Source organism: Pantherophis guttatus, chromosome 11 (assembly GCF_059756535.1).
Source record: "Pantherophis guttatus breed Tessera chromosome 11, ASM5975653v1, whole genome shotgun sequence".
In the NCBI taxonomy this organism is placed as follows: domain Eukaryota; kingdom Metazoa; phylum Chordata; class Lepidosauria; order Squamata; family Colubridae; genus Pantherophis; species Pantherophis guttatus.
In genome coordinates, this window is record NC_142073.1 from 1,144,072 (window position 1) to 1,167,835 (window position 23,764).

At 49.4% G+C, this 23,764-nt stretch overlaps 2 protein-coding genes across 3 annotated transcripts in view; both read left to right on the plus strand.

Moving 5' to 3' along the window:
- Positions 1–19,848, plus strand: part of GALNS (galactosamine (N-acetyl)-6-sulfatase) — a 30,606-nt gene extending 10,758 nt beyond the window's left edge. For both annotated transcript variants that reach the window (XM_034426621.3, XM_087877055.1), the window contains 7 exons: positions 3,463–3,602; positions 3,823–3,926; positions 6,194–6,330; positions 7,528–7,630; positions 12,746–12,867; positions 16,235–16,352; positions 19,254–19,848. In XM_034426621.3, the coding sequence (XP_034282512.1) occupies positions 3,463–3,602; positions 3,823–3,926; positions 6,194–6,330; positions 7,528–7,630; positions 12,746–12,867; positions 16,235–16,352; positions 19,254–19,340 (811 nt within the window). In that variant the 3' untranslated portion in view covers positions 19,341–19,848. The remainder of the gene's footprint in view (positions 1–3,462; positions 3,603–3,822; positions 3,927–6,193; positions 6,331–7,527; positions 7,631–12,745; positions 12,868–16,234; positions 16,353–19,253) is intronic.
- Positions 19,849–20,273: 425 nt separating this feature from the next.
- APRT (adenine phosphoribosyltransferase) lies at positions 20,274–23,729 on the plus strand. Its single transcript, XM_034426620.2, has 5 exons — positions 20,274–20,508; positions 21,102–21,205; positions 21,635–21,768; positions 22,190–22,268; positions 22,909–23,729. Exons 1-5 carry the CDS (start codon positions 20,378–20,380, stop codon positions 23,049–23,051), a joined length of 591 nt encoding a protein of 196 aa, XP_034282511.2. The 5' UTR covers positions 20,274–20,377; the 3' UTR covers positions 23,052–23,729.
- Positions 23,730–23,764: the final 35 nt, after the last annotated feature.

A 23,764-nucleotide genomic window follows, 5' to 3' on the forward strand; every position in this document is an offset into this window, starting at 1 on the left:
GTCCAAGAACACTAGGATATTTCCAAAAGCCAGGCAACTCTGACAAATCAGCTATCAAATGACCTAGACATAAATAATGCCAACATCTGTGCACAACAAACAATGCAGAAGCCCAAAAGAAATCAACAGGACCAAAACACACCCTTACCAGCAATCAGCACCTATATGAACATAAACTGCACACCAGAACAACTAGACACAAGAACAATTTTTCCCGAACACCATCACTCTGCTAAACAAATCATTCCCTCAACACTGTCAAACTATTTACTAAGTCTGCAGTACTATTAATCTTCTCATTGTTCCTATCACCTATCTCCTTCCACTAATGACTGTATGACCGTAACCTTGTTGCTAGTATCCTTACGATTTATATGGACTGTTTCCTAATATGATTTGATTGCTTATTTATTCCCTATGACTATCATTAAGTGTTGTACCTTATGATTCTTGATGAATGTATCTTTTCTTTTTATGTATACTAAGAGCATATGCACCAAAGACAAATTCCTTGTGTGTCCAATCACACTTGGCCAATAAAGAATTCTAATCTATTCTATTCTAGTTAATGAAACCAATGACTTACTTTTGATGTCTTCAGTCTTGACTCATTTCACGTAGTGCCTTTGAAATAAAAATAAAAAATCAACATCACCAAATGTCTACCTGATGTTCAGAGACCAGAAAATCAATTCAGCAATTTTAGAAAGGAGCTTTTATGTTCATTATCCTATCAATGAAAGAGAGATGATACAATGAATTGGAATGTTATGCCCTTGAGAATACTTCAGACCACAGGTTTTTACCATTCCCAAAGGTAGGGCTTCCAGCCCCAGGAATTTCTCTTACTCTCCAGGAACAGGAAGGCATCCCTAAAATTGCCTTAGGCCCTGAGAGTTTACCTTCCTGAAAGTCGGTCAGAATAAGAATAAGAATAAAAGAATAGAATTCTTTATTGGCCAAGTGTGATTGGACACACAAGGAATTTGTCTTGGTGCATACGTTCTCAGTGTACATAAAAGATACATTTGTCAGCTCCTGGACCTAAAGAAATTTTAATCAATTTTTGCCTTTAGAGCCTTGAAGTAGTTGACCCTCTACATATTTTGAGGAGAGGAATAGAATAAGCTTTATTGGCGAATGTGATTAGACACACAAGGAATTTCTTTTAACTTGAGCCTTGACTAAAATTACCTCAGGCCCTAAGAATTCACTTTATTCCTAAGGGCAAGCTCAATTTTACCTTTAAAGCTGATGTTAACCCTTACTCACCTGAGGCAATTTGGTCCTTTTAACAGGACACATCAGATCCCACCAATATTTTACTCCTAAAAACTTGCGCCTTGGCTAAAACCATTCAGGAGCCAGAAGCCCCCTCATTCCCTGAGGGAAACGCCCCACTTGGTGGAACTGAGGTAACTCACCCAGCCTAGGTGAGCTGTGGTGAGACGTCATTGAGGCATTTACCTCAGGAGTCTCCGCTAGAATCACTACCTAAGGCCAGAGGCCGCGGGGGAGAGAAGCAGCAGCCGCGTCTCTTCGGAGGAAGGAGAGGCGCCTCCCTTCCCCTCTCTCAGCCCGTCGACTTTTTAAACTGCCTTCGCCCCTCGGAGGGGGAGAGGCCGCTCAGCCAATCCGAGGGAAAGGATTTCCGAAGCAGCCAATCGCAGCCGAGGTGGGTGTGGAGAAGGTCCCGGAGAAGCGCTGGGCGGGGAAGGCGCGTGGCTCATCCTGGCCAGGTGTGCCGCCCCCCCCCCAGGTGAGGGCGATGGGAGGCCGGGCACGTGGCCTGTGCGGGTGCAACGCCGCCTCCTCCGGGCCTCGCCACACCTTTGGACTACAAATCCCAATCTCCAGCCAGCATGCGAGGCCGGGGTGGTGTCTTCTCCGCCGCACCCCCTCCCCCTCCAAGGACCAGTGTTTAAATGTTCTCTATTATCTTTGCAGAGGTGCTTTGAGGACTGATAGATCAGAGGGAGACTTGGCCTTATCCTGGGGATGCTTTGGATTACAAGTCCCATCAGCCACCTCTGGGGTGGTGGTGGTGGTGATATAGGGATGGTCCCTTCGTGCAACAGAGCAAGAAGTTAAACGGAAATCTGAAAATTTAATAAATAAAAAAATGATACACACACACACACACACAGTAAAGGAGATGCGTTGGACTACAGATCCCATGAGCCAGCTTTGCAGGGGGGGGGCTGATGGGGATTATCTCTCTTGCAATAGCCCCACCTGAAATTCAAGCCTCTTTTTCTGTGTTTTTGTGTTTTATTTGCGTCTTCCCCACCATGTTACAATCTTACCAAGCAGCTCTTGGTTTTTGTTGTGCAAATAATGAATTTGTTATTTTTTCCAGTTTGTTTTGGGGGGGGGAAAAAATTGGGCTGGTTTGCTTTGCTTTCTGCTTAAATGTTATAAATGGAGTTTTTGATACATTATGTCTTAGCCCCTGAAAGTGAAAGAAATTGTCCCAAGTTTGAAACTTTCCTGCTTTCTCTATTACAGGAACACTTCCCTCCCCCCACCCCCAATTAAATGTTTTCAAAGGGGGGGGGAGGGTGCTTGTCCAAAAGTGCAAAATAATAAATGGCTGTCTTGGTTGTGCTCATTTATTTATGGTTTAAATGTGATTTATGAAACTAGCCAGATTTTCTGTCCTAGAATGACAATGAACTGTAAATTACCAATATGTCCTCCTTTCACAGAGCACCCTGAGCTAAAATTGGGTGACTGATTCTTTGTGTTTCGCAAATCCAGTTATTGATTGATAAAATTGGCTGCTTTCTATGTGGTATGTTAGAATAAAGTTGCAATAGAGAAACTGATCTTTTGGCTATTGCACCCTTATAGTCTACAGTACTCCTTGCCAATGGATATGCTGGCAGGATCTGCTAGGGGTTGTAATCCAACAACATCTGGAAGCACAGCATGTTCCTGTAAATGATGATAGGTTACATCTATGTATTGTTTTATGTTGTTGTATGCATGCCCTCAGCTTAGCCTCACCCCTCTTCTTTTCTCTTCACTGCTATTTTACTGGGAAAACTGATTCCACCCCCTATCTTTTACCTGCTTGGCTAGTTAGAATGAGCATTCTATATAAGTATAGTTTTATAAATGCAAATACGAATAGAAATAATTTGTATTAACATTTCTTTTGTACAAGGAATATTATTACAGGCTAGGCCTTCAATTTTTTGTAATTATTTGGACCTTTTGGAAACATAGTTGTTTTTATAATGTGTTATTCTTGTATTATAAGCTGCTCTGAGGGCAGTGTACTGTGGGATGTTCACTCATAAATGAGACTGCTGTATATAAGTGACTTTGCAAATGCTGTGCACCGTACACATGCATGTTTGTGTACATACACATGTACATACGGATATACATTGAGTATCCTCAGATACCTTCATGTCCACCTCGACTGCTTTGTAATTTCTTCTCCCTGTCTCTTAGGTATGGCGATGCTGTGCGGGAAATTGACTTCAGCATTGGGAAAATTCTTAGTCACCTTCAAAATCTGGGCATCAGCAACAACACCTTTGTGTTTTTTACATCTGACAACGGGGCCGCCCTCATTTCAGCCCCAGAACAAGGTCAGTTTTTTCGGAATGGACCTTGGTAGGGTTGGGACAGAATATTAGAATTTGCTGACTTGCTTTCTTCCAATTATAAATACAAATAAGTATTTATATCAGGGTGGGGGTGGGGGGAGTTGACAGTATCTTTTTGAATGATTTATTAGCCCATAGCCTGAATTCAAATTCTACCTTTCTCTGCCCAGAAACGTTTTGGAATGGTTTTCTTTTTATGCAGGAGGCAGCAATGGCCCTTTCCTATGTGGCAAGGAAACGACTTTTGAAGGTGGCATGAGAGAACCAGCTATTGCCTGGTGGCCAGGACACATACCTGCGGGACAGGTGGGAATCTGAGGGGGGATCTTCTCTGTAGGACTTAACAGTAGTTTTGCTTTATATGGCACCCTTCAGATCTATAGGTATAATAACGGCATTTACTGCTGGCTTGTAGAAAATATATGGTTTTGAATTCTTTTCATGTTCTGTCACTTCCAGTTTTTGGTAATCCTGCACCATAGTGAACAACTGGATTTACTTAACCACTAATAAATCTAGTAAAATCAGGTCAGTCACGTGGCCGATCCATTTGCGATTTATGACCATAATCTGCAGGCTCCATTAGTGGTATCTCAAGGACTGCCTGTAAACAGAATTGTCTGGCCCAGTTCACCTGCTGCTTGTGCTTTCTCAAAGGATCCAGCTGCAGGACTTTGTATTTTTGTGCTCCTTTCAGTCCTTCTCCTGTTCCAGCCCCCTCCCTTTCCGTCTCCTTTCCCCCTCTTCCCCCCTCCCCCCTCCCAGTTCTGCTCCCTGAAGGAGAAAAGAACATATCAAGCCAAAGACAGCACTGCAACCTTTTCTTCACTATCTCCCACAAGGCACAAATTGAAATTGAATTAGACAGGGATATCAGGTCTGCTTGCTGTGATAAATGTAAAAGGATTTTATTTAAAAACACCCTGACATTTGTTCACCCAGTTTCAAATATTTAGCTTTCCTCCTTTCCATTCCTGGCGGGGGCAACTTTATTAATTGTCGCCTTTGATTCAGAGTTAGAGCTTGAAAGCGCTGATAACGCCGGAGCTGGCTAGTTCTTCCCCTGATGTGGCCCGCGGCAAAAAGGATTTCATTTTCTTAAAGACGCTCTGTATGTGCTGAGAGTTTATAAAATATATATAAGACCCCCTCTTCTCACGCACGGTAATACGGGCTGTTGTTTGCTGATATGGAAAATATCTGATCTAGCTCTTCTGGCTTTCATTATTTATTTTTCACCAAGCCACGACTCTTCAGAACGTTCTCTTCCCTTCTCTTCCTCATTTTGTTACGGGAATGGCAAAGGAAGGAAAGAGATTGTCAGCAGAAGAAAGTGCTACATTCACCCTCTGAAAATAAGAGAGGGCAACCCCCCCCCCGGCCCCTAGCAACCTCCTCCTGTTTCCACCCCCGCCCCAGATTTTATCTCTCCAATATGGTGCTGCAGATAAATCCAAGTAGCTGTAACATTGGCATTTAGCTTCTTTTACGAAATTTTCTGTCCTCCATGCAGGGGGCAGGGTGGGAGGCTAGTGACAGAATTAGCAGTTGAAAATGAGCTATCATCTCCAGGCTCGGTGGAATAATGGGAGGAAGAGCGAGGCAGTTGCTGGCAGCCCGGGTGGAATGGGACAACTTGCCGTAGCCAACTTGCTACAGCCAAGCCAACTTGCTGTGGGACAATTTAACAATTCAGTTTAATTATTTAAAATAAATATTTTAATTTTTGTTATTCACATTTCATTCAGTCCCTCCTTTTGATCCTTTTTAAAATGATTCTATTCCACCATTTCTTTGATATTAATATAATTGTCATACACCCTTCCTGGGCTGGTGGGGTTTTTTATGCAAAGCAAGAATAAAAAGATCCTTGGAATTTACCCAAACATTCCACTCACAGGGATCTGACCATCCATTTCTGCTGTGGGAAAATGCTGCTGCTAGTTGGGGTTTCCTCTGTAGCTGCATCCCAGAATCTCAGCCCTAAAATTTATATGTGGAGTTGAAATTCTGTTTTCTCTGCATCTCCAATATCCTTCAGTAGTCCAACCTTTCATTTTTCAACCTTAGCAACTTCAAGAAGTGTGGACTTTAACTCCCACACCTCTTAAAGTTGCCGTGGTTGGGAAATGGTGCTCTGGAGAACCCTGCTGGTGGTTGTGGCTACAGCATCCCAAATTGCTTTGGAGGCCCTCAGCATCTCTCAGCCACTTGGGAGACCAAGAATCAGGGTAAATGTCTATTCTCAGCCATCCCGCCATGGTTGTCCTAAAGGTGCTTTTTTCAAAAGGCAACTGGACTTGCTTGGTTTTAATAAAGCATAACAATAAAAAACCCAAAGGAAGTTTAAAAATCTGGGTACTCAAGTTTGGACAGAACAAAGCCAACCACCTTGAAGAAGCAGCACAGCTTAGTGGCAGAGCTCCCCGCTTTTCCCACCGAAGGGCCTGATCCAGGCACGTCTCTCTGCAAATCCTGGGGCTGGGCTAGAAGGCCCAGATAGAGAGAGGTTTTTCAGCTTTGCGTCACTGAAGCAAGAGTTCCCACCCAGGCTCTCGTCTTGTGGCTTGCAGGTGAGTTACCAGCTGGCCAATGTGATGGATCTCTTCACCACTTGCCTCTCCCTGGCAGGACTGCAGCCTCCCGGTGACAGGCAGATCGACGGCATCGACCTCCTGCCTGTCCTTCTGCAAGGCAAACTAATTGACAGGTGAGTTATGGGCACCCCGCTCCCCTTGCGGCTTTCTGCCAGTCCCCCCTCCCTGCCCTCAGCCTTATTGAGGTGCAGCAGAAATAGGTGGCTATTTTTGGAGCCTCTTATTATAGAAGGGTTACTCCTGTCATTTGTTCGTGAGGATGAAGCACCTGCTTCCTAAAGCTTTTGCGGATGTTGTATCTGGAGCTCGAAACATACATCGGTGACTGCCTTGTCAGTCCACGCAGCTTAGCGTTACGCTGCTGTTCCACAGGTCTCCCTAATTACTATAGAGATACGGTAGGATAGGTTGGCTGTTGAATCAGGCCGTTTCCACGTTCCATGTCATAAGCCATGACAAGATGTTGGAGTTTAGCAATCCTGGAGGACCACATGTTTGTTCATGCCTGCATTAAACATGTAGATTTAATAGATGATACTTCTACTTCAGTGTCCTTGATTTTCCCCAACATTTATGGGCCTTTTTCTAAAGAGCCCCTTCCAACAGTTCTGCTGCTAAGTTTTTTAGGTCAAGCTATGGACACGATACAATACAATACAGGATACCAGCACGACCAACCTAACATTCGCTCAGCCTAATTAGATTTGGTCCATTAAAAGTCACATAATTCCAGGAAAGTCCAACTTACTCCCAGTCTCTCAACTCCACAACATTGAGTTTGTACAAATAATATGGTGCTGTCTTCTTTTTTTGAAAAATAATTGAATGAAATATATATGTTGCTCTATTCAAGTTCAAAGCAAATTTCCAAAGCTTGCTTTCTCCTGGCTTTGGGGCTGGCAATTTGGCCTCCTCTATCTTTGGCATCTCCATCACACAGGTGCCTTTCTCCCTTGAGTATTTTAAGTCAGCGGACTTCTCCATGTGAAATTTCACAGCCTGGTAGTTCAAGGATGAACAATCACTGGCAAGACAATTGGTATAACGTTTCATTCTGGCTTTGCTAGGCAAGCTCCCCCTCTTGATGGATGCTTTTAAAAATGCTAATTGAAAACCTTGCAGAAGGGCTATTAGAAGGCCGCCTGCTCCAGACTGATAGCTGAGTTGCCGGCCAGGCTTTGCTAAAGAGTTTGTCTCCCTTATCTCGGTAGCTGCCTGGAGGGGTGGGGGGAAGCGACTTGTTGGGACATGTTACATTTCTCATGTGGCTGTACATCTCTCTTTGTCCCTCCCCACCCTCTCTCAATCAGACCAATATTTTATTACCGTGGCAATGAAATGATGGCAGTGCGGGTTGGGCTTTATAAGGCCCATTACTGGACCTGGAGCAATTCCTGGGAGCAGTTCAGCCAGGTAATTGAAAATTAATTCCTCCCTCCCTCCCTCCCTATTTGCAGAAGTGATGCTTCATCAAAACACTTCAAATACTTCAATGCAACATGTAGTTTTAAAGAATTTACAAAGGTGTTAAAAAGCTTTTAGGGAGGATCAGTATTGTATTAAAAAGAAAACATTTAGACTAACTCCGTGTTTTCAAATATAGCAACTTTTAAGATATGTGGTCTTCAACTCCCAGAATTCTTAAAGCTGCCAAGTTTGAAAACCGTTGGACTTAACCCTTCCAGTATGCTTAACTTTTCCTAGAGGTGCCTTCTGCTTCTCTCCCCAATGTTTGCTCTCTCAGTATCAGCCCCAGGGAGAGAAGAAGAAGGCCCTTTCCCAGTTGCACTCAGGCGTGCTTTGTTTCTCTGGTCAAGTGAAGCATCTCAGGCCTGCTGGAAGAAAGGGCCCGTCTTTCCTTGGATCCCTTGCCGCATGTCTGCCTGGTGTGTCTGTGAGAAAGAGCACAGCTTTGATAATGGAGTTGCTGGTTCCAAGGTTATCCCCCTGTGAGTGGTGGCAGACGTGCAATTAAGGAGTGTTTATTCCTTTCTAAGTCTTTGTTTAACTGCTAGTTGATAAAAGTCAGCAATTATTCTGTACATCATAGGGTGATTAAAAATCCATTGCTTTCCTGCTGCTTGTGTTGTCTGCGGTTGGGGTGGGTACAACCAGAGCACCCAATTAGTGGACAGAACCACCATTAACAACATGAAGATTGTACGAGGGCTAAAATTGGTCCTATTCTTCTGGTGCTCTGATACTAATTACAACACTGGCTAATAGTCGTTTTTCTTAAAAAATAGAATGCTGAATATCATTACATTTTCGATTGCAGATGCTTGAAACACTCCCAAAGTATAATTGTTGTTTAATCTCCTTTCTGCTGTCTCTCTCCAGTTTTTTATCAATATTATTGATAGTGAGGCTGGGAGATACATAAACAAAAGCAACTTGAGGTTGTTGGTTCCTTTATGAAAAGGGAATATTAAACATGTATGTTGAACATGAGAACAGGGATTGCAACAGCCAGCAGTGGCTGAAAGCTCCTCAATGGATACGAATCACCTTTTTAATTGGATATTTTCCTCTATTGGAGCCAAGGGAATAATGAAAAATTTACCTAGAGGCTTCTTGGGATCTGACACGTGTCTGGAGCTGGCTGGAATGCCTCAGGTCAAGGCTGGGATAATGGAGGAAATGAGGGTTCCCTTGGATAGACCAGGCCATTCTCTGAATGTCTCTGGAGACCCAGAGGGGGTCCTCCTCCTGTCTGCTGTGTGAAGTGGTAGGAGTAGGCAACTTCAGGGAATTCCTTTCAGGGGCAGGTGCTTCTTCTGGGGCATCCTATGGTTGGAACTACAGTGGCTCAAGTCTTTTGCTCTGGATGTGGAACTTGGTCCTGGATTTGCCCAATTCTGTTTACCTTAGCTTATCAAGAGAGGGCACCATTCTTGCAAAAACCACCTGCTTTTCTCAACATGCCAAAAGTAGAGACACAAAGCAACTCAGCAGGAAATCCACCTGGCTAAGAAGAAGCTGGCAGAGTCGTTTTGCAGCTGTAACTGACCGAGGAAGAATATTTACTTAGCTGCCATCCAGAAACTGTAAAAGGGCCATTGTGATTTACAAGTGGTTCTTGTTTGCACAGTTTTAAGTTGTCATCCCTTGATTAATGGGTTGTGTTGAGCAGAAGGGAAGATGGGTGTAAATAACTGAGGTATGAAAAATAACACTTCTGGAGGTACATTTTTTTTCTGAACATAATAATAGGTAACTCTTTAAATCTGGGCAGGCAGATTAACACCTCAGATGCCCTGGAGAATCAATTAGAGATGCCAAAGGGTTTGAAGGGTTGGAAAGGAGGCAGAGGCTTTGCTACAGATGCCATGTTGCTTTGGAGATTTAGGATTCCCCCCCACCACAAGCCTGGTTTATTCTCAAGGGGGGGTGGGGCACTGCTACAGGATGAGGGGAGCTCTGCCAGCTGCCCTTTCCCTTCCAGGTCCGGAGTGGGGCAGATGAAGACCCATCTCTCAAGTCCAAAGCAACCTTGCCCAGATGTGAAGGCAGCCTTGGGAAGTAGACCATTTGGGTGTCCAACTTCTCGCAGAGGATGGCCCCCTCCTCCCTCTCCCCCCTCTGATCCTACCTTATTCTAAACCTCATGCATCGCAGTAGTGCAGTGGTTCCCGTTACGAAAGGGGGGGCTCTGTTTGGAATCCAGAAGGCACCTTTCAGCTCCCCTTTGCAGGAAGGCAGGGTTGGCTGAGTGGAGAGGGAATCCACAGCAGAAGGATGGAGATGGTACCCAGGTGAGGGGTTGCCAGATCAAAGGATGTTAACGTGTGTACTTGCGGAAAGCCAACTGGCACCCGCCTGCTGCTGAGCTTCTTGTTTATATTTCTTCAGCATCTGTGGCTGTTGGCTGGGAAACAGATGCAGGAACACAGCAGCCGCAGAGCAGGGTGACCATGATGGTTGGTATGGGTTAGAGGGAGGAAATCACGCGGTTGAGATTCAGCGCCAGAGCCAGACCAGGGCACGCCTGATCCGTGAAGAAGATAGGTTCTTCCTTATACTTCAGAAATGGACGCTGCATGTTTCAGTGTAAGAGTGAAAGTCGAGTGCTGTTTGCAGGGGACATTTTTGGGTAGGAGGGTGGAGGATTCTGGGCCTATTTCTTAAAAGTCTGGCAAATCTTCCAGGTGCTTTTATTAAGAATTTACATTCTGTGTTTCTCCTGGTATTAGGCTTCAAAGCTTCCAGGTTGGGACACCAGATGTCCTATAATATTTGTTAATCTCGACTAGCAGCTACTTCTGCTACTTCACAGCAGCCAACACAAAATAGATCGCTGTTGCATTCTAAGCCAGTATTTCTCAACCTGGTGACTTGAAGATGTCTGGACTTCAACTCCCAGAATTCCTCAGGCAGCATAGCTGGAAATTAAAATCCAGACATCTTCAAGTCACCAAGGTTGAGAAATACTGTTCTAAGCAGTGCACAAGATGCGCAGAGGAGAACCTTTGGGTTTGAGTGGCACCAGATAAGGATGTGCAAAGGTACAAAGACAGGTGGAGGGAGCGGAGTGTCCCTCTGGTGTTTCTCTTCAAGAAAAGACCTTCGGGCTTTCTCAGGAGAAACCGAGTTGGCGCAATGAACACCGGCTTTGAGAGAGGCCGAGTGGCACAGCCAGAGTGCTCCCCTGCACATCCTTACTTGGAAATTTGTCTTGACTCTCTGACGTTGCCACCCAGAGGGAGGAGATCTGTGTCTAATGACCGGCAGACAGATTTTAACCCACCCTTGGTGATTAGTTGAATGCCTAATTTCAAGCCTGTGTTAACATGAGAAGGCAACGGACTCTGTAAACAGAACAGCATGGCAGCAAATACCCAGAGAATAAATTCTTACCTCGTGCAAAAACCCCCACATTTGCACTATAGGCGCACCATACTAATTAGCATGCTCTTAATTAAATAGCCTTTTTGATTTGCATCCAAATTACAATTGTTCCGGTTTTGGCTTTTATTAGCTGTTATCATTGTCATTGTATTATTTTCCTCTCTAAGAAGAGATTTGGGCTTGGCAGAAAAGCAAAACTTGCAGGGTCTCTGGGCAGCCGAAGGTGAAAAGGTCAATCACCTCCATAGCCATTCAAAATCCATTCGAGGGTTGCCTGCTGCAGAGTATCAAAACTCTTTCTTTCTTTCTTTCTTTCTTTCTTTCTTTCTTTCTTTCTTTCTTTCTTTCTCTTTCTTTCTTTCTTTCTTTCTTTTTCCTTCCTTCCTTCCTTCCTTCCTTCCTTTTTTTTCCCCTTCCTTCCTTCCTGCCAGCCACTGAGACAGGAATCTATAGCTCTCTGCAGGTAAATGGGATTTCATGAGCTTCTAACCTTTCTTACTTTATTGAAAAGCAGAATATTAACTGCTCCACTGACCAGCCTATCCATTAAAGACACACGGGATATTTTTAGAAAATTGTTTGCCAATCACATTCCCTCCAACGTCTGCAAAGAGACTTTTGGCTGAATACTTGTTTTACATGCAAGCAGAGTGCAGCTGCGCCACCTCCCCGCCCTCTCATAATAGCACCCTTGGTCTTCTGGGAAGCAACAGCAGTCTGGAAAGATGGCCTTGGAGGAGGGAGGGGCGCGGGGGGGAATCTGGCCTGGGCTGCTGTGACCACCAGTGATAGGCAAGGAGGGCATTCCTGGAAGAGGCCCATGCGTTCCTTCCCTGGCCCTGCCAAGGTGGAGGCAAGAGTCGAATGAGATAATATAGTCTGGGGTGGACATGCCAGGATGGAGAATGCCATTTGAGGCAGAGGGTTGGCACTCCTGCCCAGGAGTACTTTCCTCAGAAGAATTAAGAAATAATGCCCAAGGAGAGAGGAACCTACCCAGAGGAGAACTGGGACTCACCCACTTGCCCTCTTCCCTGCCACGCCTGTTATCCTTTTGCCACCTGTGTAGATCTGGACCGAGCCTGTCCTGGGTGAGATGGTTGGCATCTTCAGGGCTGGGAAGGGTGTCATGTGTCACGAAGTCTTTTTTAGCCAGGCAGGTTGCCAAGAGTCCCTGCTGTCCCTGCCACACCTGGGCTGCCCCTGGAGATGTTCCAGGCTGGACTCCTGGGTGCTCGTGTGCTGGTGAACGAATCCAGAGGGTGCATTCCTAGGAATTCCTAACATGGCGGATTGGTGTCCCAAAGGCAGTTTTCCAAAAGGCAACTGAACTTTTTTGGTTTTTTTCCTTGAAAACATTTTGCTTCTCATCCAAGAAGCTTCTTCAGTAAACAGTAAAAACCAAGAAAGTCCAGTTGCCTTTTGGACAACCCTGGCCGGGATGACTGAGAAGCTCCAGAGCCGAGCGGATGGGCGTGTAGAGCGTGTAATGCAGTAAGTTAGAAGGGGAGAGAAATTATCCCAAAAGGAACAATTGGATGCACCAAAGGTCCAGATATGGCCTCTGCTCGGATGGAAAGCAGTTGGGCCTCTGCTGCAGCTCCATCTCTTTGGCCTCCCTTTGCCCGCTACCTGCCTTGTCCTCACTACTGACTTCCTCTTCCTTTCCTGGTGCTGCAGGGCATCGATTTCTGCCCAGGGCAGAACGTTTCCGGAGTCACCACGCATGAGCAAGTGGAGCACTTGAAGTTCCCTCTGATCTTCCACTTGGGAAAGGACCCTGGAGAAAAGTACCCGATCAGGTGAGGGGGGAGGGGTACCTGAGCGAGAGGCACCTCCCATCCAGTGAAGGGAAAGGGGTTACGGGGACATCCCGGGGAGGGAAGGCAACGCCACTCTAGGTGGGCCTTTGGTGATTCCTTCTCCTCTACTCCACGGATCAATCCAAATGGAAGCTGGTTTTGGAAAGGGCTCGTGTTAAGCTCCTCCTTCTCCCCAGACACGGGGGAAACACCCCAGGTTTTCTTCCAGGGCAGCAGGCATGAGGTGTGTATCTGTGTTAATTTAACTTAATTATCCCCCTTGGCCAGGCTGCCGGGGGTGCCTATGCTAATTGCAGGTGGAGGGCAATCCCTTGTCCAAAGATAATTCGACTTCAAGCATGTGCCAGCAAGGGCCATGTTGCCTGCAGGCCAGCAAAACAACCATATTCCTGTCCATGGGGAAGGGGAAGAACGCTGGTGCCCATGGGAAGCTTTCCCTCTGGGAGAACCAACCTACCTGCTGGGCCCTTTTCTCCAGAGACGGCCATTGAGGAGATGAATGCTGCTTCTGTGAAGACGCAAGCAGAGCTAAGCTAATCAACCTCAGCAACTTAAGATGTGTGGCTTCAACTCCCAGAATTCCCCAGCCAGCTGCGGGTTGAAATCCACCCATCTTAAGTTGTTGAGGTTCAGTAGCCCTGGACTAGAGGCCAAGCAGCCCTCGGGTGGAAAGGATGGAAGGACATGAAAAGAAGCAATCCTAGAAGCAGGGAGGAAGCCCGGACCCCACCTTTGCTGATGACCCAAACCATTTTGCCACAAGGGTTACCATCCTTTGGCTTCACAGTCATGCTGGAAAGAGAGGGAAAAGGAACCTGAAACATGCCTGGGACAAAGCTGGTATGTTACTCGCCCCCCCCCCACCCCTTCGTCTCAATTCCGAGCTGATGCTGCTGCAGGCCACAGCAGGGTTAACCACGGAATGAGCTCCGTCCTCCAAATCCGCTTCAAGTGGGAGGAGGAGGAGGAGGAGGAGGAGGAGAGGGGACAGATTGCGGGAGCACAATTACGCTAAATGAACTAAACGCACATCACACCTGTGCCTGGGACCACCTGCCTCCCCTTCCATTCCTGATTGGCTCTCTGGGGACCTCCCAGAGGTAAAGTGTTAATTAGTGTAATGACCCTGGACTCCGTCCACTCTGTGCCTTCATCCAGAGTCTGGAATAATTCCGGTACACAGGGGGAATCTCGCAGGCAGCCTCCTCTCCGCGCCACCTGCTCACCCAGCAATGCCTCGCTCTTCCCTTTCATTCTTCCGCTGCAATTCCCAGCCGCTCTTGCGGAGGCTTGAAGAGACAGAATACAAATTTAGGGCATCCTGGGGGCAGAGTGGCCTGTCGCTTGGTGGAGGCATTCGAGACACCTGTGCCGGCGTAGCCCCACGGCTACCACAAACATTGTGGATTCGAACTATGCTCCCTTGTCGTTTTTTGGTCTTGGATGGCCCTTGCCAAGCACACCTCCCTGGGAGCAGAGGGGTGACCTGGACTGGCCTGCCACCAGTTGGTGGATGGGTGCTGCTGGCCTTCCCCTTTGGGGAGGATGGGAGCTCGAGGCCTGCCTGCAGAAGAACCAGGGTTCGGTTCTGCCTTGAGTTAAGCAGGCCGTTCGGGGTCCCCAAAAATGAGTGAGCATCTAGGGCAGTGTTGCCTCTCTTTGTACAGCAGTGTTTCTCAACCTTGCTGATTTTTAGAGGTCTGGACTTCAACTCCAAGAATTCTCCAGCCAGCCTGCTGGGAATTTATTGCATTCTGGGGATTGAAGGCCAGGTCTCTGAACGTTGCCAAGATTGAGAAATATTGTCGTAGAGGCAGGAGTGGGCTGCTGCAGGTTTGGACTCGTTCTAGCGAACCGGTAGTTCCAGTGGTCAGTTGGCCCCGCCCACTCACCCACTCCTGCCCTATCCTGTCCTGTATTTCCTTCTTTGTGGCACAGCTGATTTCCATGCCTCCGCTGTTCTACTTACCTTAGAAGGCAAGCAGCTGAGCTTCAAATTGCTGTATTTTTAACGCTGTGCGCAAGTGTGTTAGGCAAGCGTGCACGTGAAACCCGTGGGTGCGTGCACGCAAAGCGCACACTCACAGAACCAGTTGTTAAACCGGTTGCAGCCCACCACTGTGTAGAGGGTCTGCTGCTCCATAGCACAGGATCTGTTTTGCTGTGCAGTAGATCCCTCAAAGCTTGACTTCCTAGCTGAGCAAGAAAGATCAGATCACCAGCCGGGGCAACTTCCCTTTGCCAGCTTCCTTCCTCTTTGCTCAGAGTTGTGATCCACCCCCCCACCCCCCCCACCCCAATGGAGTTTGATTGCAAGCAATGAGACACGCATCACACACTTCCTTTGGGGCACTGGAGGTTGCCCAAGAGGACGGTACTGATAGGTGTTTGTGAAAAGTGCTGCCACAACAGTCCCAGGCTTGTGAGTGTGGTTGATCTTGGAGAAGGAAGTGGGCCGGCTACAGCCCGACAGCTGGGCACCAGGGTGAGCTCGGACCGGAAGCGAAAAGGAAGCCTGAGTGGGCCATGGTTTCCATTTGGTCTCCGAATGTGATTTGCACTTGTTTGTCCCCTAAGGGACTTTTAATATGATAGACAGAATGAGATTGCTGAGTCTAAGCCCTAAGATGTGCTTGAAATAAAGCCTCAGAGAAACGGTGCCATTAATCCACTTAAAAAAATACTTGCCAATGTTTATAATCCTGATAAAAATAAGGGGGCCAAGAGGAGGGAGGAGCTGCTCCTTAAGGTAGAGGACAAAACCCTAGCAACTAACTTCTCTTCCCTCTGCCTAGAGCAGTCAGTACACAGGGAGTTTTTCCTTCAAGTGATGGGACCTTTCTCCTATGGGGGTGGGATTGTTGATCGCCCCCAAGAGCCACTGCTCTGTTAGGGAGCGGGGAGTGCAAGGGGATCTTGTCTGGAGGCAGAAATCTTCTGTTTCAGCCTCTAAGATCCTTAACTGAAAAGGATCAGGAAGCAATTGATGAGAAATACTTTGGACTTTTAAAAACCTGGCAAACCAGGACCACATACCATGATCCTCAGCGAGAAGGGACGTTTCCTTTCCCTGGGCATGTTTGGGATGAAATTAGACAGTCATCTGTGGGGGTTGCTTTCATTGGGATTCTTGCATTGAACAAGGGGTCAGACTGGATGGCCTCAGATGGACCCATCCAGTTCTGGGATTCCACAAAGCTTCAATTGGCTGGATTGACTGGCTAGTGTGTCCTCAACCAATTTATGGCTTCGGAAACAGTTGGGACTATGGCAGGGCGTGTTCCTGGCCAGGTATATCAGTGTTCCCTGCCTTTGGGGTTTTGTGACAGCTGTAGTTCTATTTCAGCTTCTCCAGCGCCGAATACGTGTCTGTTTTGGAAAAAGTCTCTCCCATCGTCCAAGAGCACAAAGCCACGCTGGTCCCGGGGCAGCCTCAGCTGAACGTCTGTGACAAGGCAGTCATGGTAAGGCATCGAAACACAGATAAAAACTGACCTTCCATGGCTCCCATTGTGCAGCTGGCATCTCTCCTTTGATGCTGGTCAGGAAACCACCAGGCACCTGGGCTGGGTGAAGGTCTGGGGTGAGGTGGGGGCTGTGTTTCTCTTGAGTCACGGGCTCCCCAAGGCCAAAGCCCCTCTCTCCCACTGCCAGGCTCAGTGTCTTCCTTGCAACATTGGCGTGAAAGGAGGGCTGCCCTTTGTATGCCAACCACAGGGAAGATGCTGCTGGTCTGCTCCGGCCAGGTGGGCCCACGGAAAAGGCAGCCAAGTGTGTGTGTGTGGGGGGGGAAATGGAGGGCCATCCAGGCAATCGCCTTGCATAGGGGTGGCCTTGGTCAGGTGGCATTTGGCCTCTCCTGTGGCGGAAGGAAGTGCTGCACTGGTCTCACCAGATGGGAAACGTAAAAGGAGGCGTTGCAGTGTCTCTTGGCAGAAGTCACGTGCAGAGCAACCCCCACGCATTCCTTAAGCACACTGAACACCTGGGGTTTCCTCGTCAATAAGCTGAATCCAGAATGCAGCAGGTTCGAGCACTGGGTTTCCAGTGGAGGGTTTTCCAGCAGGAGGAAGCCCCCGTTGAAATAGCCCTACAGCCATCAGCTTGCCTGGAGTTACACTTGCTGCAGGCTGGACTTTGACTTCAGACCTCAAATGCAAATCCCCTGATGTAGGCCTCACCTGGACCGGCCTCACATCAGCCTTCTGCACGGCACCTGCAGCATCTCCCCTTTTCCCTCTTTGAAGCTCACCCTGTGAGAAAATGCGGCTATCAGTTGCAAAAGGTATCAGTCCTGTCGGTCTTATTTTTATTGGTTTTGCTTAGCATGAAATCCTAAGGAAGTTTTTGCAAGCTACAGCAATACCGTACATTTATGAGACAGAAAGGAACCTGGCCTTTGCAGCAGTTAAATCGGGGAATTCTCGTTGGAATGATGTCTTAATAAATAAACCACAATTCCCTGGGTTCACATTGGTCTAAGCCATAAGCCGTAGTTTACAAGCCACAATGGCTTGCTTTACATAACCTGAGTCAAAACCACACAAACCACAGGATGGTTTAGGACAAGAGGGAGACACCTTTTGCGGCACAGGAGGCTCCTCTGCGACCCTCTTAAGAGGCTGAGCTTAATGGGATGATAATGCCTTCTGCCCCACTGCTTCACTTCCTTCCCCTTAGCATTTCGGAAGTGGAAAGTGGGCTTTGAAAGCCCCATTAATTGTCCTTTAAGCTGCCCAGAGAGAGAGGGAGAGAGGGAGGGACGGGCTTCCCAGGGCCTCCTGCTTTTTTGGTTGGGCATCATTGCCCCCTGGTGTCAGCCGTGCAGAATTCAGGCAGGCAGCAGACACTCACCTCGGCTCCCAGCAAAAGCCACGAAAGGAAGGCCAGCAGGACGGAGTGGGCAGGATGACCCTTTAGCAACTGACTTGCCCAGGGACTGATTTGTCCCTGGGTGGGTGGGCTTCAGAAAGGGAAGGTTGGAGCTGTGGGGGGAGAAGGTACTGTGAACGCTGTGTAGCAGATGGAAGTGGGTGGGGCAGCCTTCACCAGCATGCAAAAAAGAGAGGAGGAAGATGGCACAGGTAGGCAGAGAAGTGGGGACATCCGCTGGGCTGACCAGCAGTCCGGGACTTGTTCGCATGAGATGGGGAGGGGAGTTGGCTCTGGGTGGAGGAGGCATCTTCGTCCAGATGAGTTTTAAGGGGAAGGGGCTGCTTCACAAAGGGTTTGGTTGAAGAAAGAGGAAGAAACAGGACTCAGAAGGAGCAAAGGACTTTGCTGGGATAGAGTCGGCAGTGGGCTTTGGCAAGACCTCCTCCTCCTCTTCCTCCTCCTGAGTGGCAGGAAGGACTTCCATGGTTTTTAGCCCTGGCGCATGGGAGACACAGCCCACCCCCATCACTCCTCCCTCTCCCGACCCTTCTCCTCCGTTCCTCCTAGGAAGCCTGAAGAGCTTTCCCTCCCCCCTGACATTGCTTCTCCTCTGCACAATTTGAGCCAATTCCAGTTGATTCCCCCCTTCAGTGTCGCTATGTAAATGCCTCCTAATCCATCAGTTGCCAGACTAATCCTTCAAACTGCTCATTAAAGCACAAATGTTCTTATCGGCCTCACCCCTGGCCTCCCGAGGCTGCCGTCTTCTCCGGGGCTCCTGGGAGAAGCTCCACAAACCTGTCTGTGCAAAACAATTGCGGAGTATCGGCCAAGGGCCTCGAGTGCTGTGCTGTACAGGTTACACAAAAAGGTGAATCTTCAAGCCAAAGAGGCCCCACCTAAGGAATAGCCATATGCAAAAGACCTCAGCTACACAACAGAACACAGGGCATGGGATCATAGGGCTGGAAGGGACCTCAGAGGTCTTCTAGTCCAGTCCCCCGCTCAAGGTAGGAGATCGTAACCATCAAATGGCTGTCCGGACTATTTCGAAGTTTCAGAAGCTTAGCTGGGCTCCTTTCTGGGTTCATTGATATCCTGCTTCTCACTCAAGTTGTAGGGAGGGAGGCAGCCTTGGAGCTCTACCCTCTAGTTCGGCCTGTGCTGAATGGCTGTGGAATATCCGGCATGGCTGTTCTCATCCAGTGGGCTGATCCATCTGCCACAGCCAGCAGTGATGTTTGTAGCATTTCCCGTGCAAAAGCTGATGCACAGGAGCTGGGGGGAGGCAAGGGCTCTTAAGATGGGGAAGGGAGCCCCTGCATCTGGGTGAAAGGAATAAGCCCCACACTGGTTTTGCAAGGGTTTCAGCTGCTCTACTTTCACCGGTGCCATTTTGAGGAAGCAGAGAAATCCAGGGCTGGCACAAGAGCCCTCGCTTTCTCAATAATGTGTGATGAAGGCTGACTCTCTCTCTCTCTCTCTTCCAGAACTGGGCTCCTCCAGGCTGTGAGAAGCTGGGGAAGTGTTTGAAAGCTCCCCCTCCTGACCCAAAGAAATGCTTTTGGCCTCACTGAGAGCCTGGCCTTGGCAATCCGCTGTCCAGCAACTGTCCCCCCGTTCCTTCCAACCCCTGGCTGCCCTGGGGAAGGTGACTCCGGCTGCTGCTGCTGCTTGTTCAGAAGAAAGCATCCCAAGAATCGTTTCAAAAGGGTCACTTTGGGGCAGGGGTCTTGTCTTGAACTGGGGCGATTTTAATCTCTCTGAAGGGAGCCTCTCTGGAAATGAAGAAATGCTCGATACTCTTGCAAGCTGCAGGGTCTCCTTCAGAGGAACCGTCTGCTCCAAACTGGCTGCAGGGGAAGAAATGTACGCCCTCCTGGATCTGAGGGGCATCTCAGGGTCAGCCAGGTCAGCCTCTGTAGTTGGAACCACCTGCTTTTTGGGAAGTGCCAAATCCTTACATGAAGGAGCTTCTGCTACTGTGATTTTTTTTAAAACAAATGAATTAGTTTTATATCTGTTGAGGCCAATTTTTAATACTGCTGGGCATTTGTAAGAAATGAAGGCTGGTTATATATTTGAGTGAGGTGGTTGTGTCTTTTTGGGGGGAGTTCTGTGCCCAAACCAAGCAATGGGTGGCCCTGCCTCTGAAAGGGGGGCTTTGGACGGTGTGCTTGCTTGAAGGCTCCCTCCGGGATGGGAGCAAAGGCAGAGGCGGCATCCATGGAGGGTCTCCATCCTCCAGGTCAGCCTTGTCCCAAAGGCCACGGGACTTTCTTGGGGTTTTTCCCTTTGGAAACGTTTCGCTTCTCATCCAAGAACTGGCTGAGTTGAAGGAGAAGCAAAACCTTTCCAAAGAAAACAAAAGCAAAAACCTTCGGGGCAGCGATTCCCGAAGGCCCCCTTGGCCAGCTGGGTCTGGGCCGCACCTGGGAGCGGAAAGGCGGCAGGGAGGACCGAGCGCGCACCTTGGCACGGGCGGGGGGGGGGCGGGGCGGCTTCCTGGAAGGGCCGATCCTGTCCCGCAAGGGGGGAGGCTGCACGGCCCGGGAGCCCCTCCCTCTCCCTTCCCTGCCCTTCCCCGCTCCAGCGCAGTGGTTCCTCCCCGCGCATGCCAGTTGCTCCTGCCCAGGAGGCAGCCGCCCTTTTCGCCATGAGCTCCGAGGACGAGCAGAAGCGGCGCTTGATCCGGGAACGGATTCGGGATTTCCCGGACTTTCCGTCGCCCGGGGTCCTTTTCCGGTAAGGGGCCGGGAGCTCCGCGGGGCGGGGGCGTCCCCAGCGCTGCTCTCCTGCGCGGCCTTTGGGCAGAGCCGCCGGAGCGCCAGAAATGCCCGTGGCCCGGCCCGGCTCAGCCGGAGGGGAAGCGGGCGAGCAGACGGCCCCTGGGTGGGAGGCGCCCTTGGCGGGATCCGAAAGGGGGGCTCCCCGGCCTCTTACCCCGCTCTGCAGCTGCGGGCTCTGCCCTCTTCTTGCCTGGCAGCCTCCCGGGCTCTTTCCCGCGCGCCAGCACGGCTTGAGCCGCCGCGGGAAGAAGGCGCTGCTTGGAGGGGATTCTGGGTCCCCCGATCCCAGCACCAGGGGCCCCTCCCAGAGCCACGTGGCTTCCCAGTTTCGGGAAGGTCAAACGGGGGTGAAAGGGGCTCCGAGCAGCTTCCCTCCCCCTCCAGGCAGGCTTGGAATCACCTGGGGAAGCCAAGCCGAATCAAGCCAGGCTCCCCTCCCCTCCCCCCGCCCCCCACTCCTTGAATTCTACCTAGACCCGTGTGTGGCAGGGGCGTTTCCAGCCTTGTGGGGTCCTTCCCCATCCTCTCCTTCTCCCTCCCTCCCTCCAGGGACATCAGCCCCATGTTGAAGGACCCCGTGGCCTTCAAAGCGGCCATCGACCTCCTGGAATCCTATATCAAGGCCTCCCACAAGAACATTGACTACATCGCAGGTGAGCGACAGAAAGAGAGAGGTGGTAGATGGGACACAATAGCTAAAGCCGGAGGCCCCTTCTCCCCTCTGGAAAGAGCCCAGCCTCTGACCTTCTGCCTACCACGTGTTCCCTCGTCCTGCAATTTGGTGACAGCTAGTTCTCCAAAAGTCACCATAGCTTTTGTTGCTGGCAGAATGCTCTTCATTGCATTGTCCTGTTTCTGTCTTCCGTGGAGAAGCTCACCAACCCCTAAACTTCCTTGTCCACTCCAAAGGAAGCCTCAACTTTCGCTTTCTCCCAATTGTGCCAAGTTTTTTATGGAAAGATGGTGGTTTGCTTGACCACCTTCACTCAGGCCCAGGTGTGTCTCCTCACCTGCTGCTTGTAAAGACCCCGTCCTGATGGACTTGCCCTCTGGCGTGACCCCCCTTTGCTCTGTTCTGCCAGGCCTCGATTCCCGTGGCTTCCTCTTCGGGCCAGTTTTGGCCCAGAGGTTGGGGGTTGGATTCCTGCTCATCCGCAAGAAAGGGAAGCTCCCGGGATCCACCGAATCCATCTCCTACGCGCTGGAATACGGCAAGGTGAGTTTGTGCAGCTCCGACAAAGTTGTGGGTGCTGCAATACTGGAGGATTTTAAGAAGAGATTGGACAACCATTTGTCTGAAATGGTCTAGGGCCGTGATGGCGAACCTATGGCACGCAGAGCCCTCTCTGTGGGCACACGCACCATTGCCAACTGCTCTTCTGGTTTCTGAAAAACGGCCAGAAAAACGGCCTAAAAACAGCCAAAAAACAGGTATGCACATGCCGGACAGCTGGTCTTTGGGTTTCTGGTGCTCCAGCGTGTTCCGGTTTGGGCACTCGGTACCGAAAAGGTTCGCCATCACTGGTCTAGGGTCTCCTGCTTGTGAAGGGGGTTGGATTAGAAGACTTTTGGCTGACCTGCCAAGGGCAACCTGTGGGATTGGGGTGAAAGGCCATTTGTTCTCCTCCTTCCTGCAGGCGGAACTGGAAGTCCAGAAGGACGCGGTGAAGCCAGGGCAGAAAGTCATCATAGTGGACGATCTGCTGGCCACGGGAGGTAAGCGATTGCTGGCTTCTTGCGACACCAGGACAACTCTTGCAACTTCTGAATTGTTTCAAGATGCTTCGCAACTTCTGCTGCTGTAGGACATGCTGTGCCCTGTGGTGGGGTGGGAGGGGGCCTCGGGCGAAATTCGGGGATTTCCCAGGAGTGCACATGGGGACTCAATTGTAAAGGAAGAAGAGGTGGGGGTTGTGAATTCAGGCTGTGGTTTTGCATGGCAATTACAACCTCCTTTTTAAAAGTTCATTTTTATAGCAAAAACTAAGAGGCTGGTCTTAGCCAAGTGTGTTCAGTCACAATATTGTCTCTAGTGCTTAAGGAACTCTGAAGGATCAAATGGGAGGTTAACACTTCCAGCCTTCTGTCCCCAAATGGCCACCATCTCTGCCTGTTGCAAATCCACAAGTGGAGCAGGATCTACTCCTTCGAGTCCCACCTCCACAACTGGTAGGGAGAGAAGGATGGCACATGGCCATCGTAATTGGCATCCAGGGTGGTAGTGTGGCAAAGGTGCTGAACTAGGAGCGGAGAGACCTCATGCTCTTGAAGGAAAGGCAGGATCTACATTTATCATAACATTTTTCCATCATCCTCTTGGCCCCCCTAACAGCTCCTCTCCCTCCTTCCCTCCCAGGTACCATGCGAGCTGCCTGCGAGTTGATGACAAAGCTGCAGGCTGACATCTTGGACTGCCTGGTGCTCATCGAGCTATCCTTCCTCAAAGGCGTAGAGGCCCTGAAGCCCTTTCCCCTCTACTCACTCTTGCAATACCACTGATGCCTTGGGTTAGTCCTCCCCGCCATCCCGTAGGCTCCACCGTCCAATTTCCCAGTCCTGACTTCCCGAGAGAGGGGGGGAGCTGCCACTTCTCTGCATGCTGGCCAAACCTTAAGCAATCCGGAAAGTGCTGGGTGCAGTTCCTTACGTGGTTAAGCAGCACGCAGAGTACCTTAAATACGATTTGAACCTGAACCAAGGGCAGCCAAAGCTCTTTGGCAATAGAGCCCCACTAACCACACGTGCTGGGGCACGTGTGGATCTGTCCCCAGGAAGGATGATGGGGACTCTGATATTCATCTCAAACGCATCAATGTTCCCTTCCAGAAGCTAGAGGGAAGTAAGACGGGCCCATGGCCTCCAGAAGGCCAGATTGCTGGGCGAGTCTTAAGCAACCCATTTCACTTCACTCTTAATCCCACTCACTGGGTCCAGTCCTGCAAATGTTCCTGGCAATCCCACTTCGATAAGGCCAACTGGAGTAGAGGCTAAACGTGTCCACCTGCATAGTTTGGATCACTTACTAGGTGAGGATGTGCTTTGTTCCTAGCTGCCCTGCAAGGGGAGAGCTCAGTGTTGTGACTAGAGGGCTCCTTATCTTATGCTACCCTAGAAATGGCTGGAAGGAAGAAACCCGTCTGTAAAACTATTTGCTATTAAAGACACGCTGCTCTTGTACCGGGCCCTGATGGGGCTTCTTGAGGTGCTGTGAC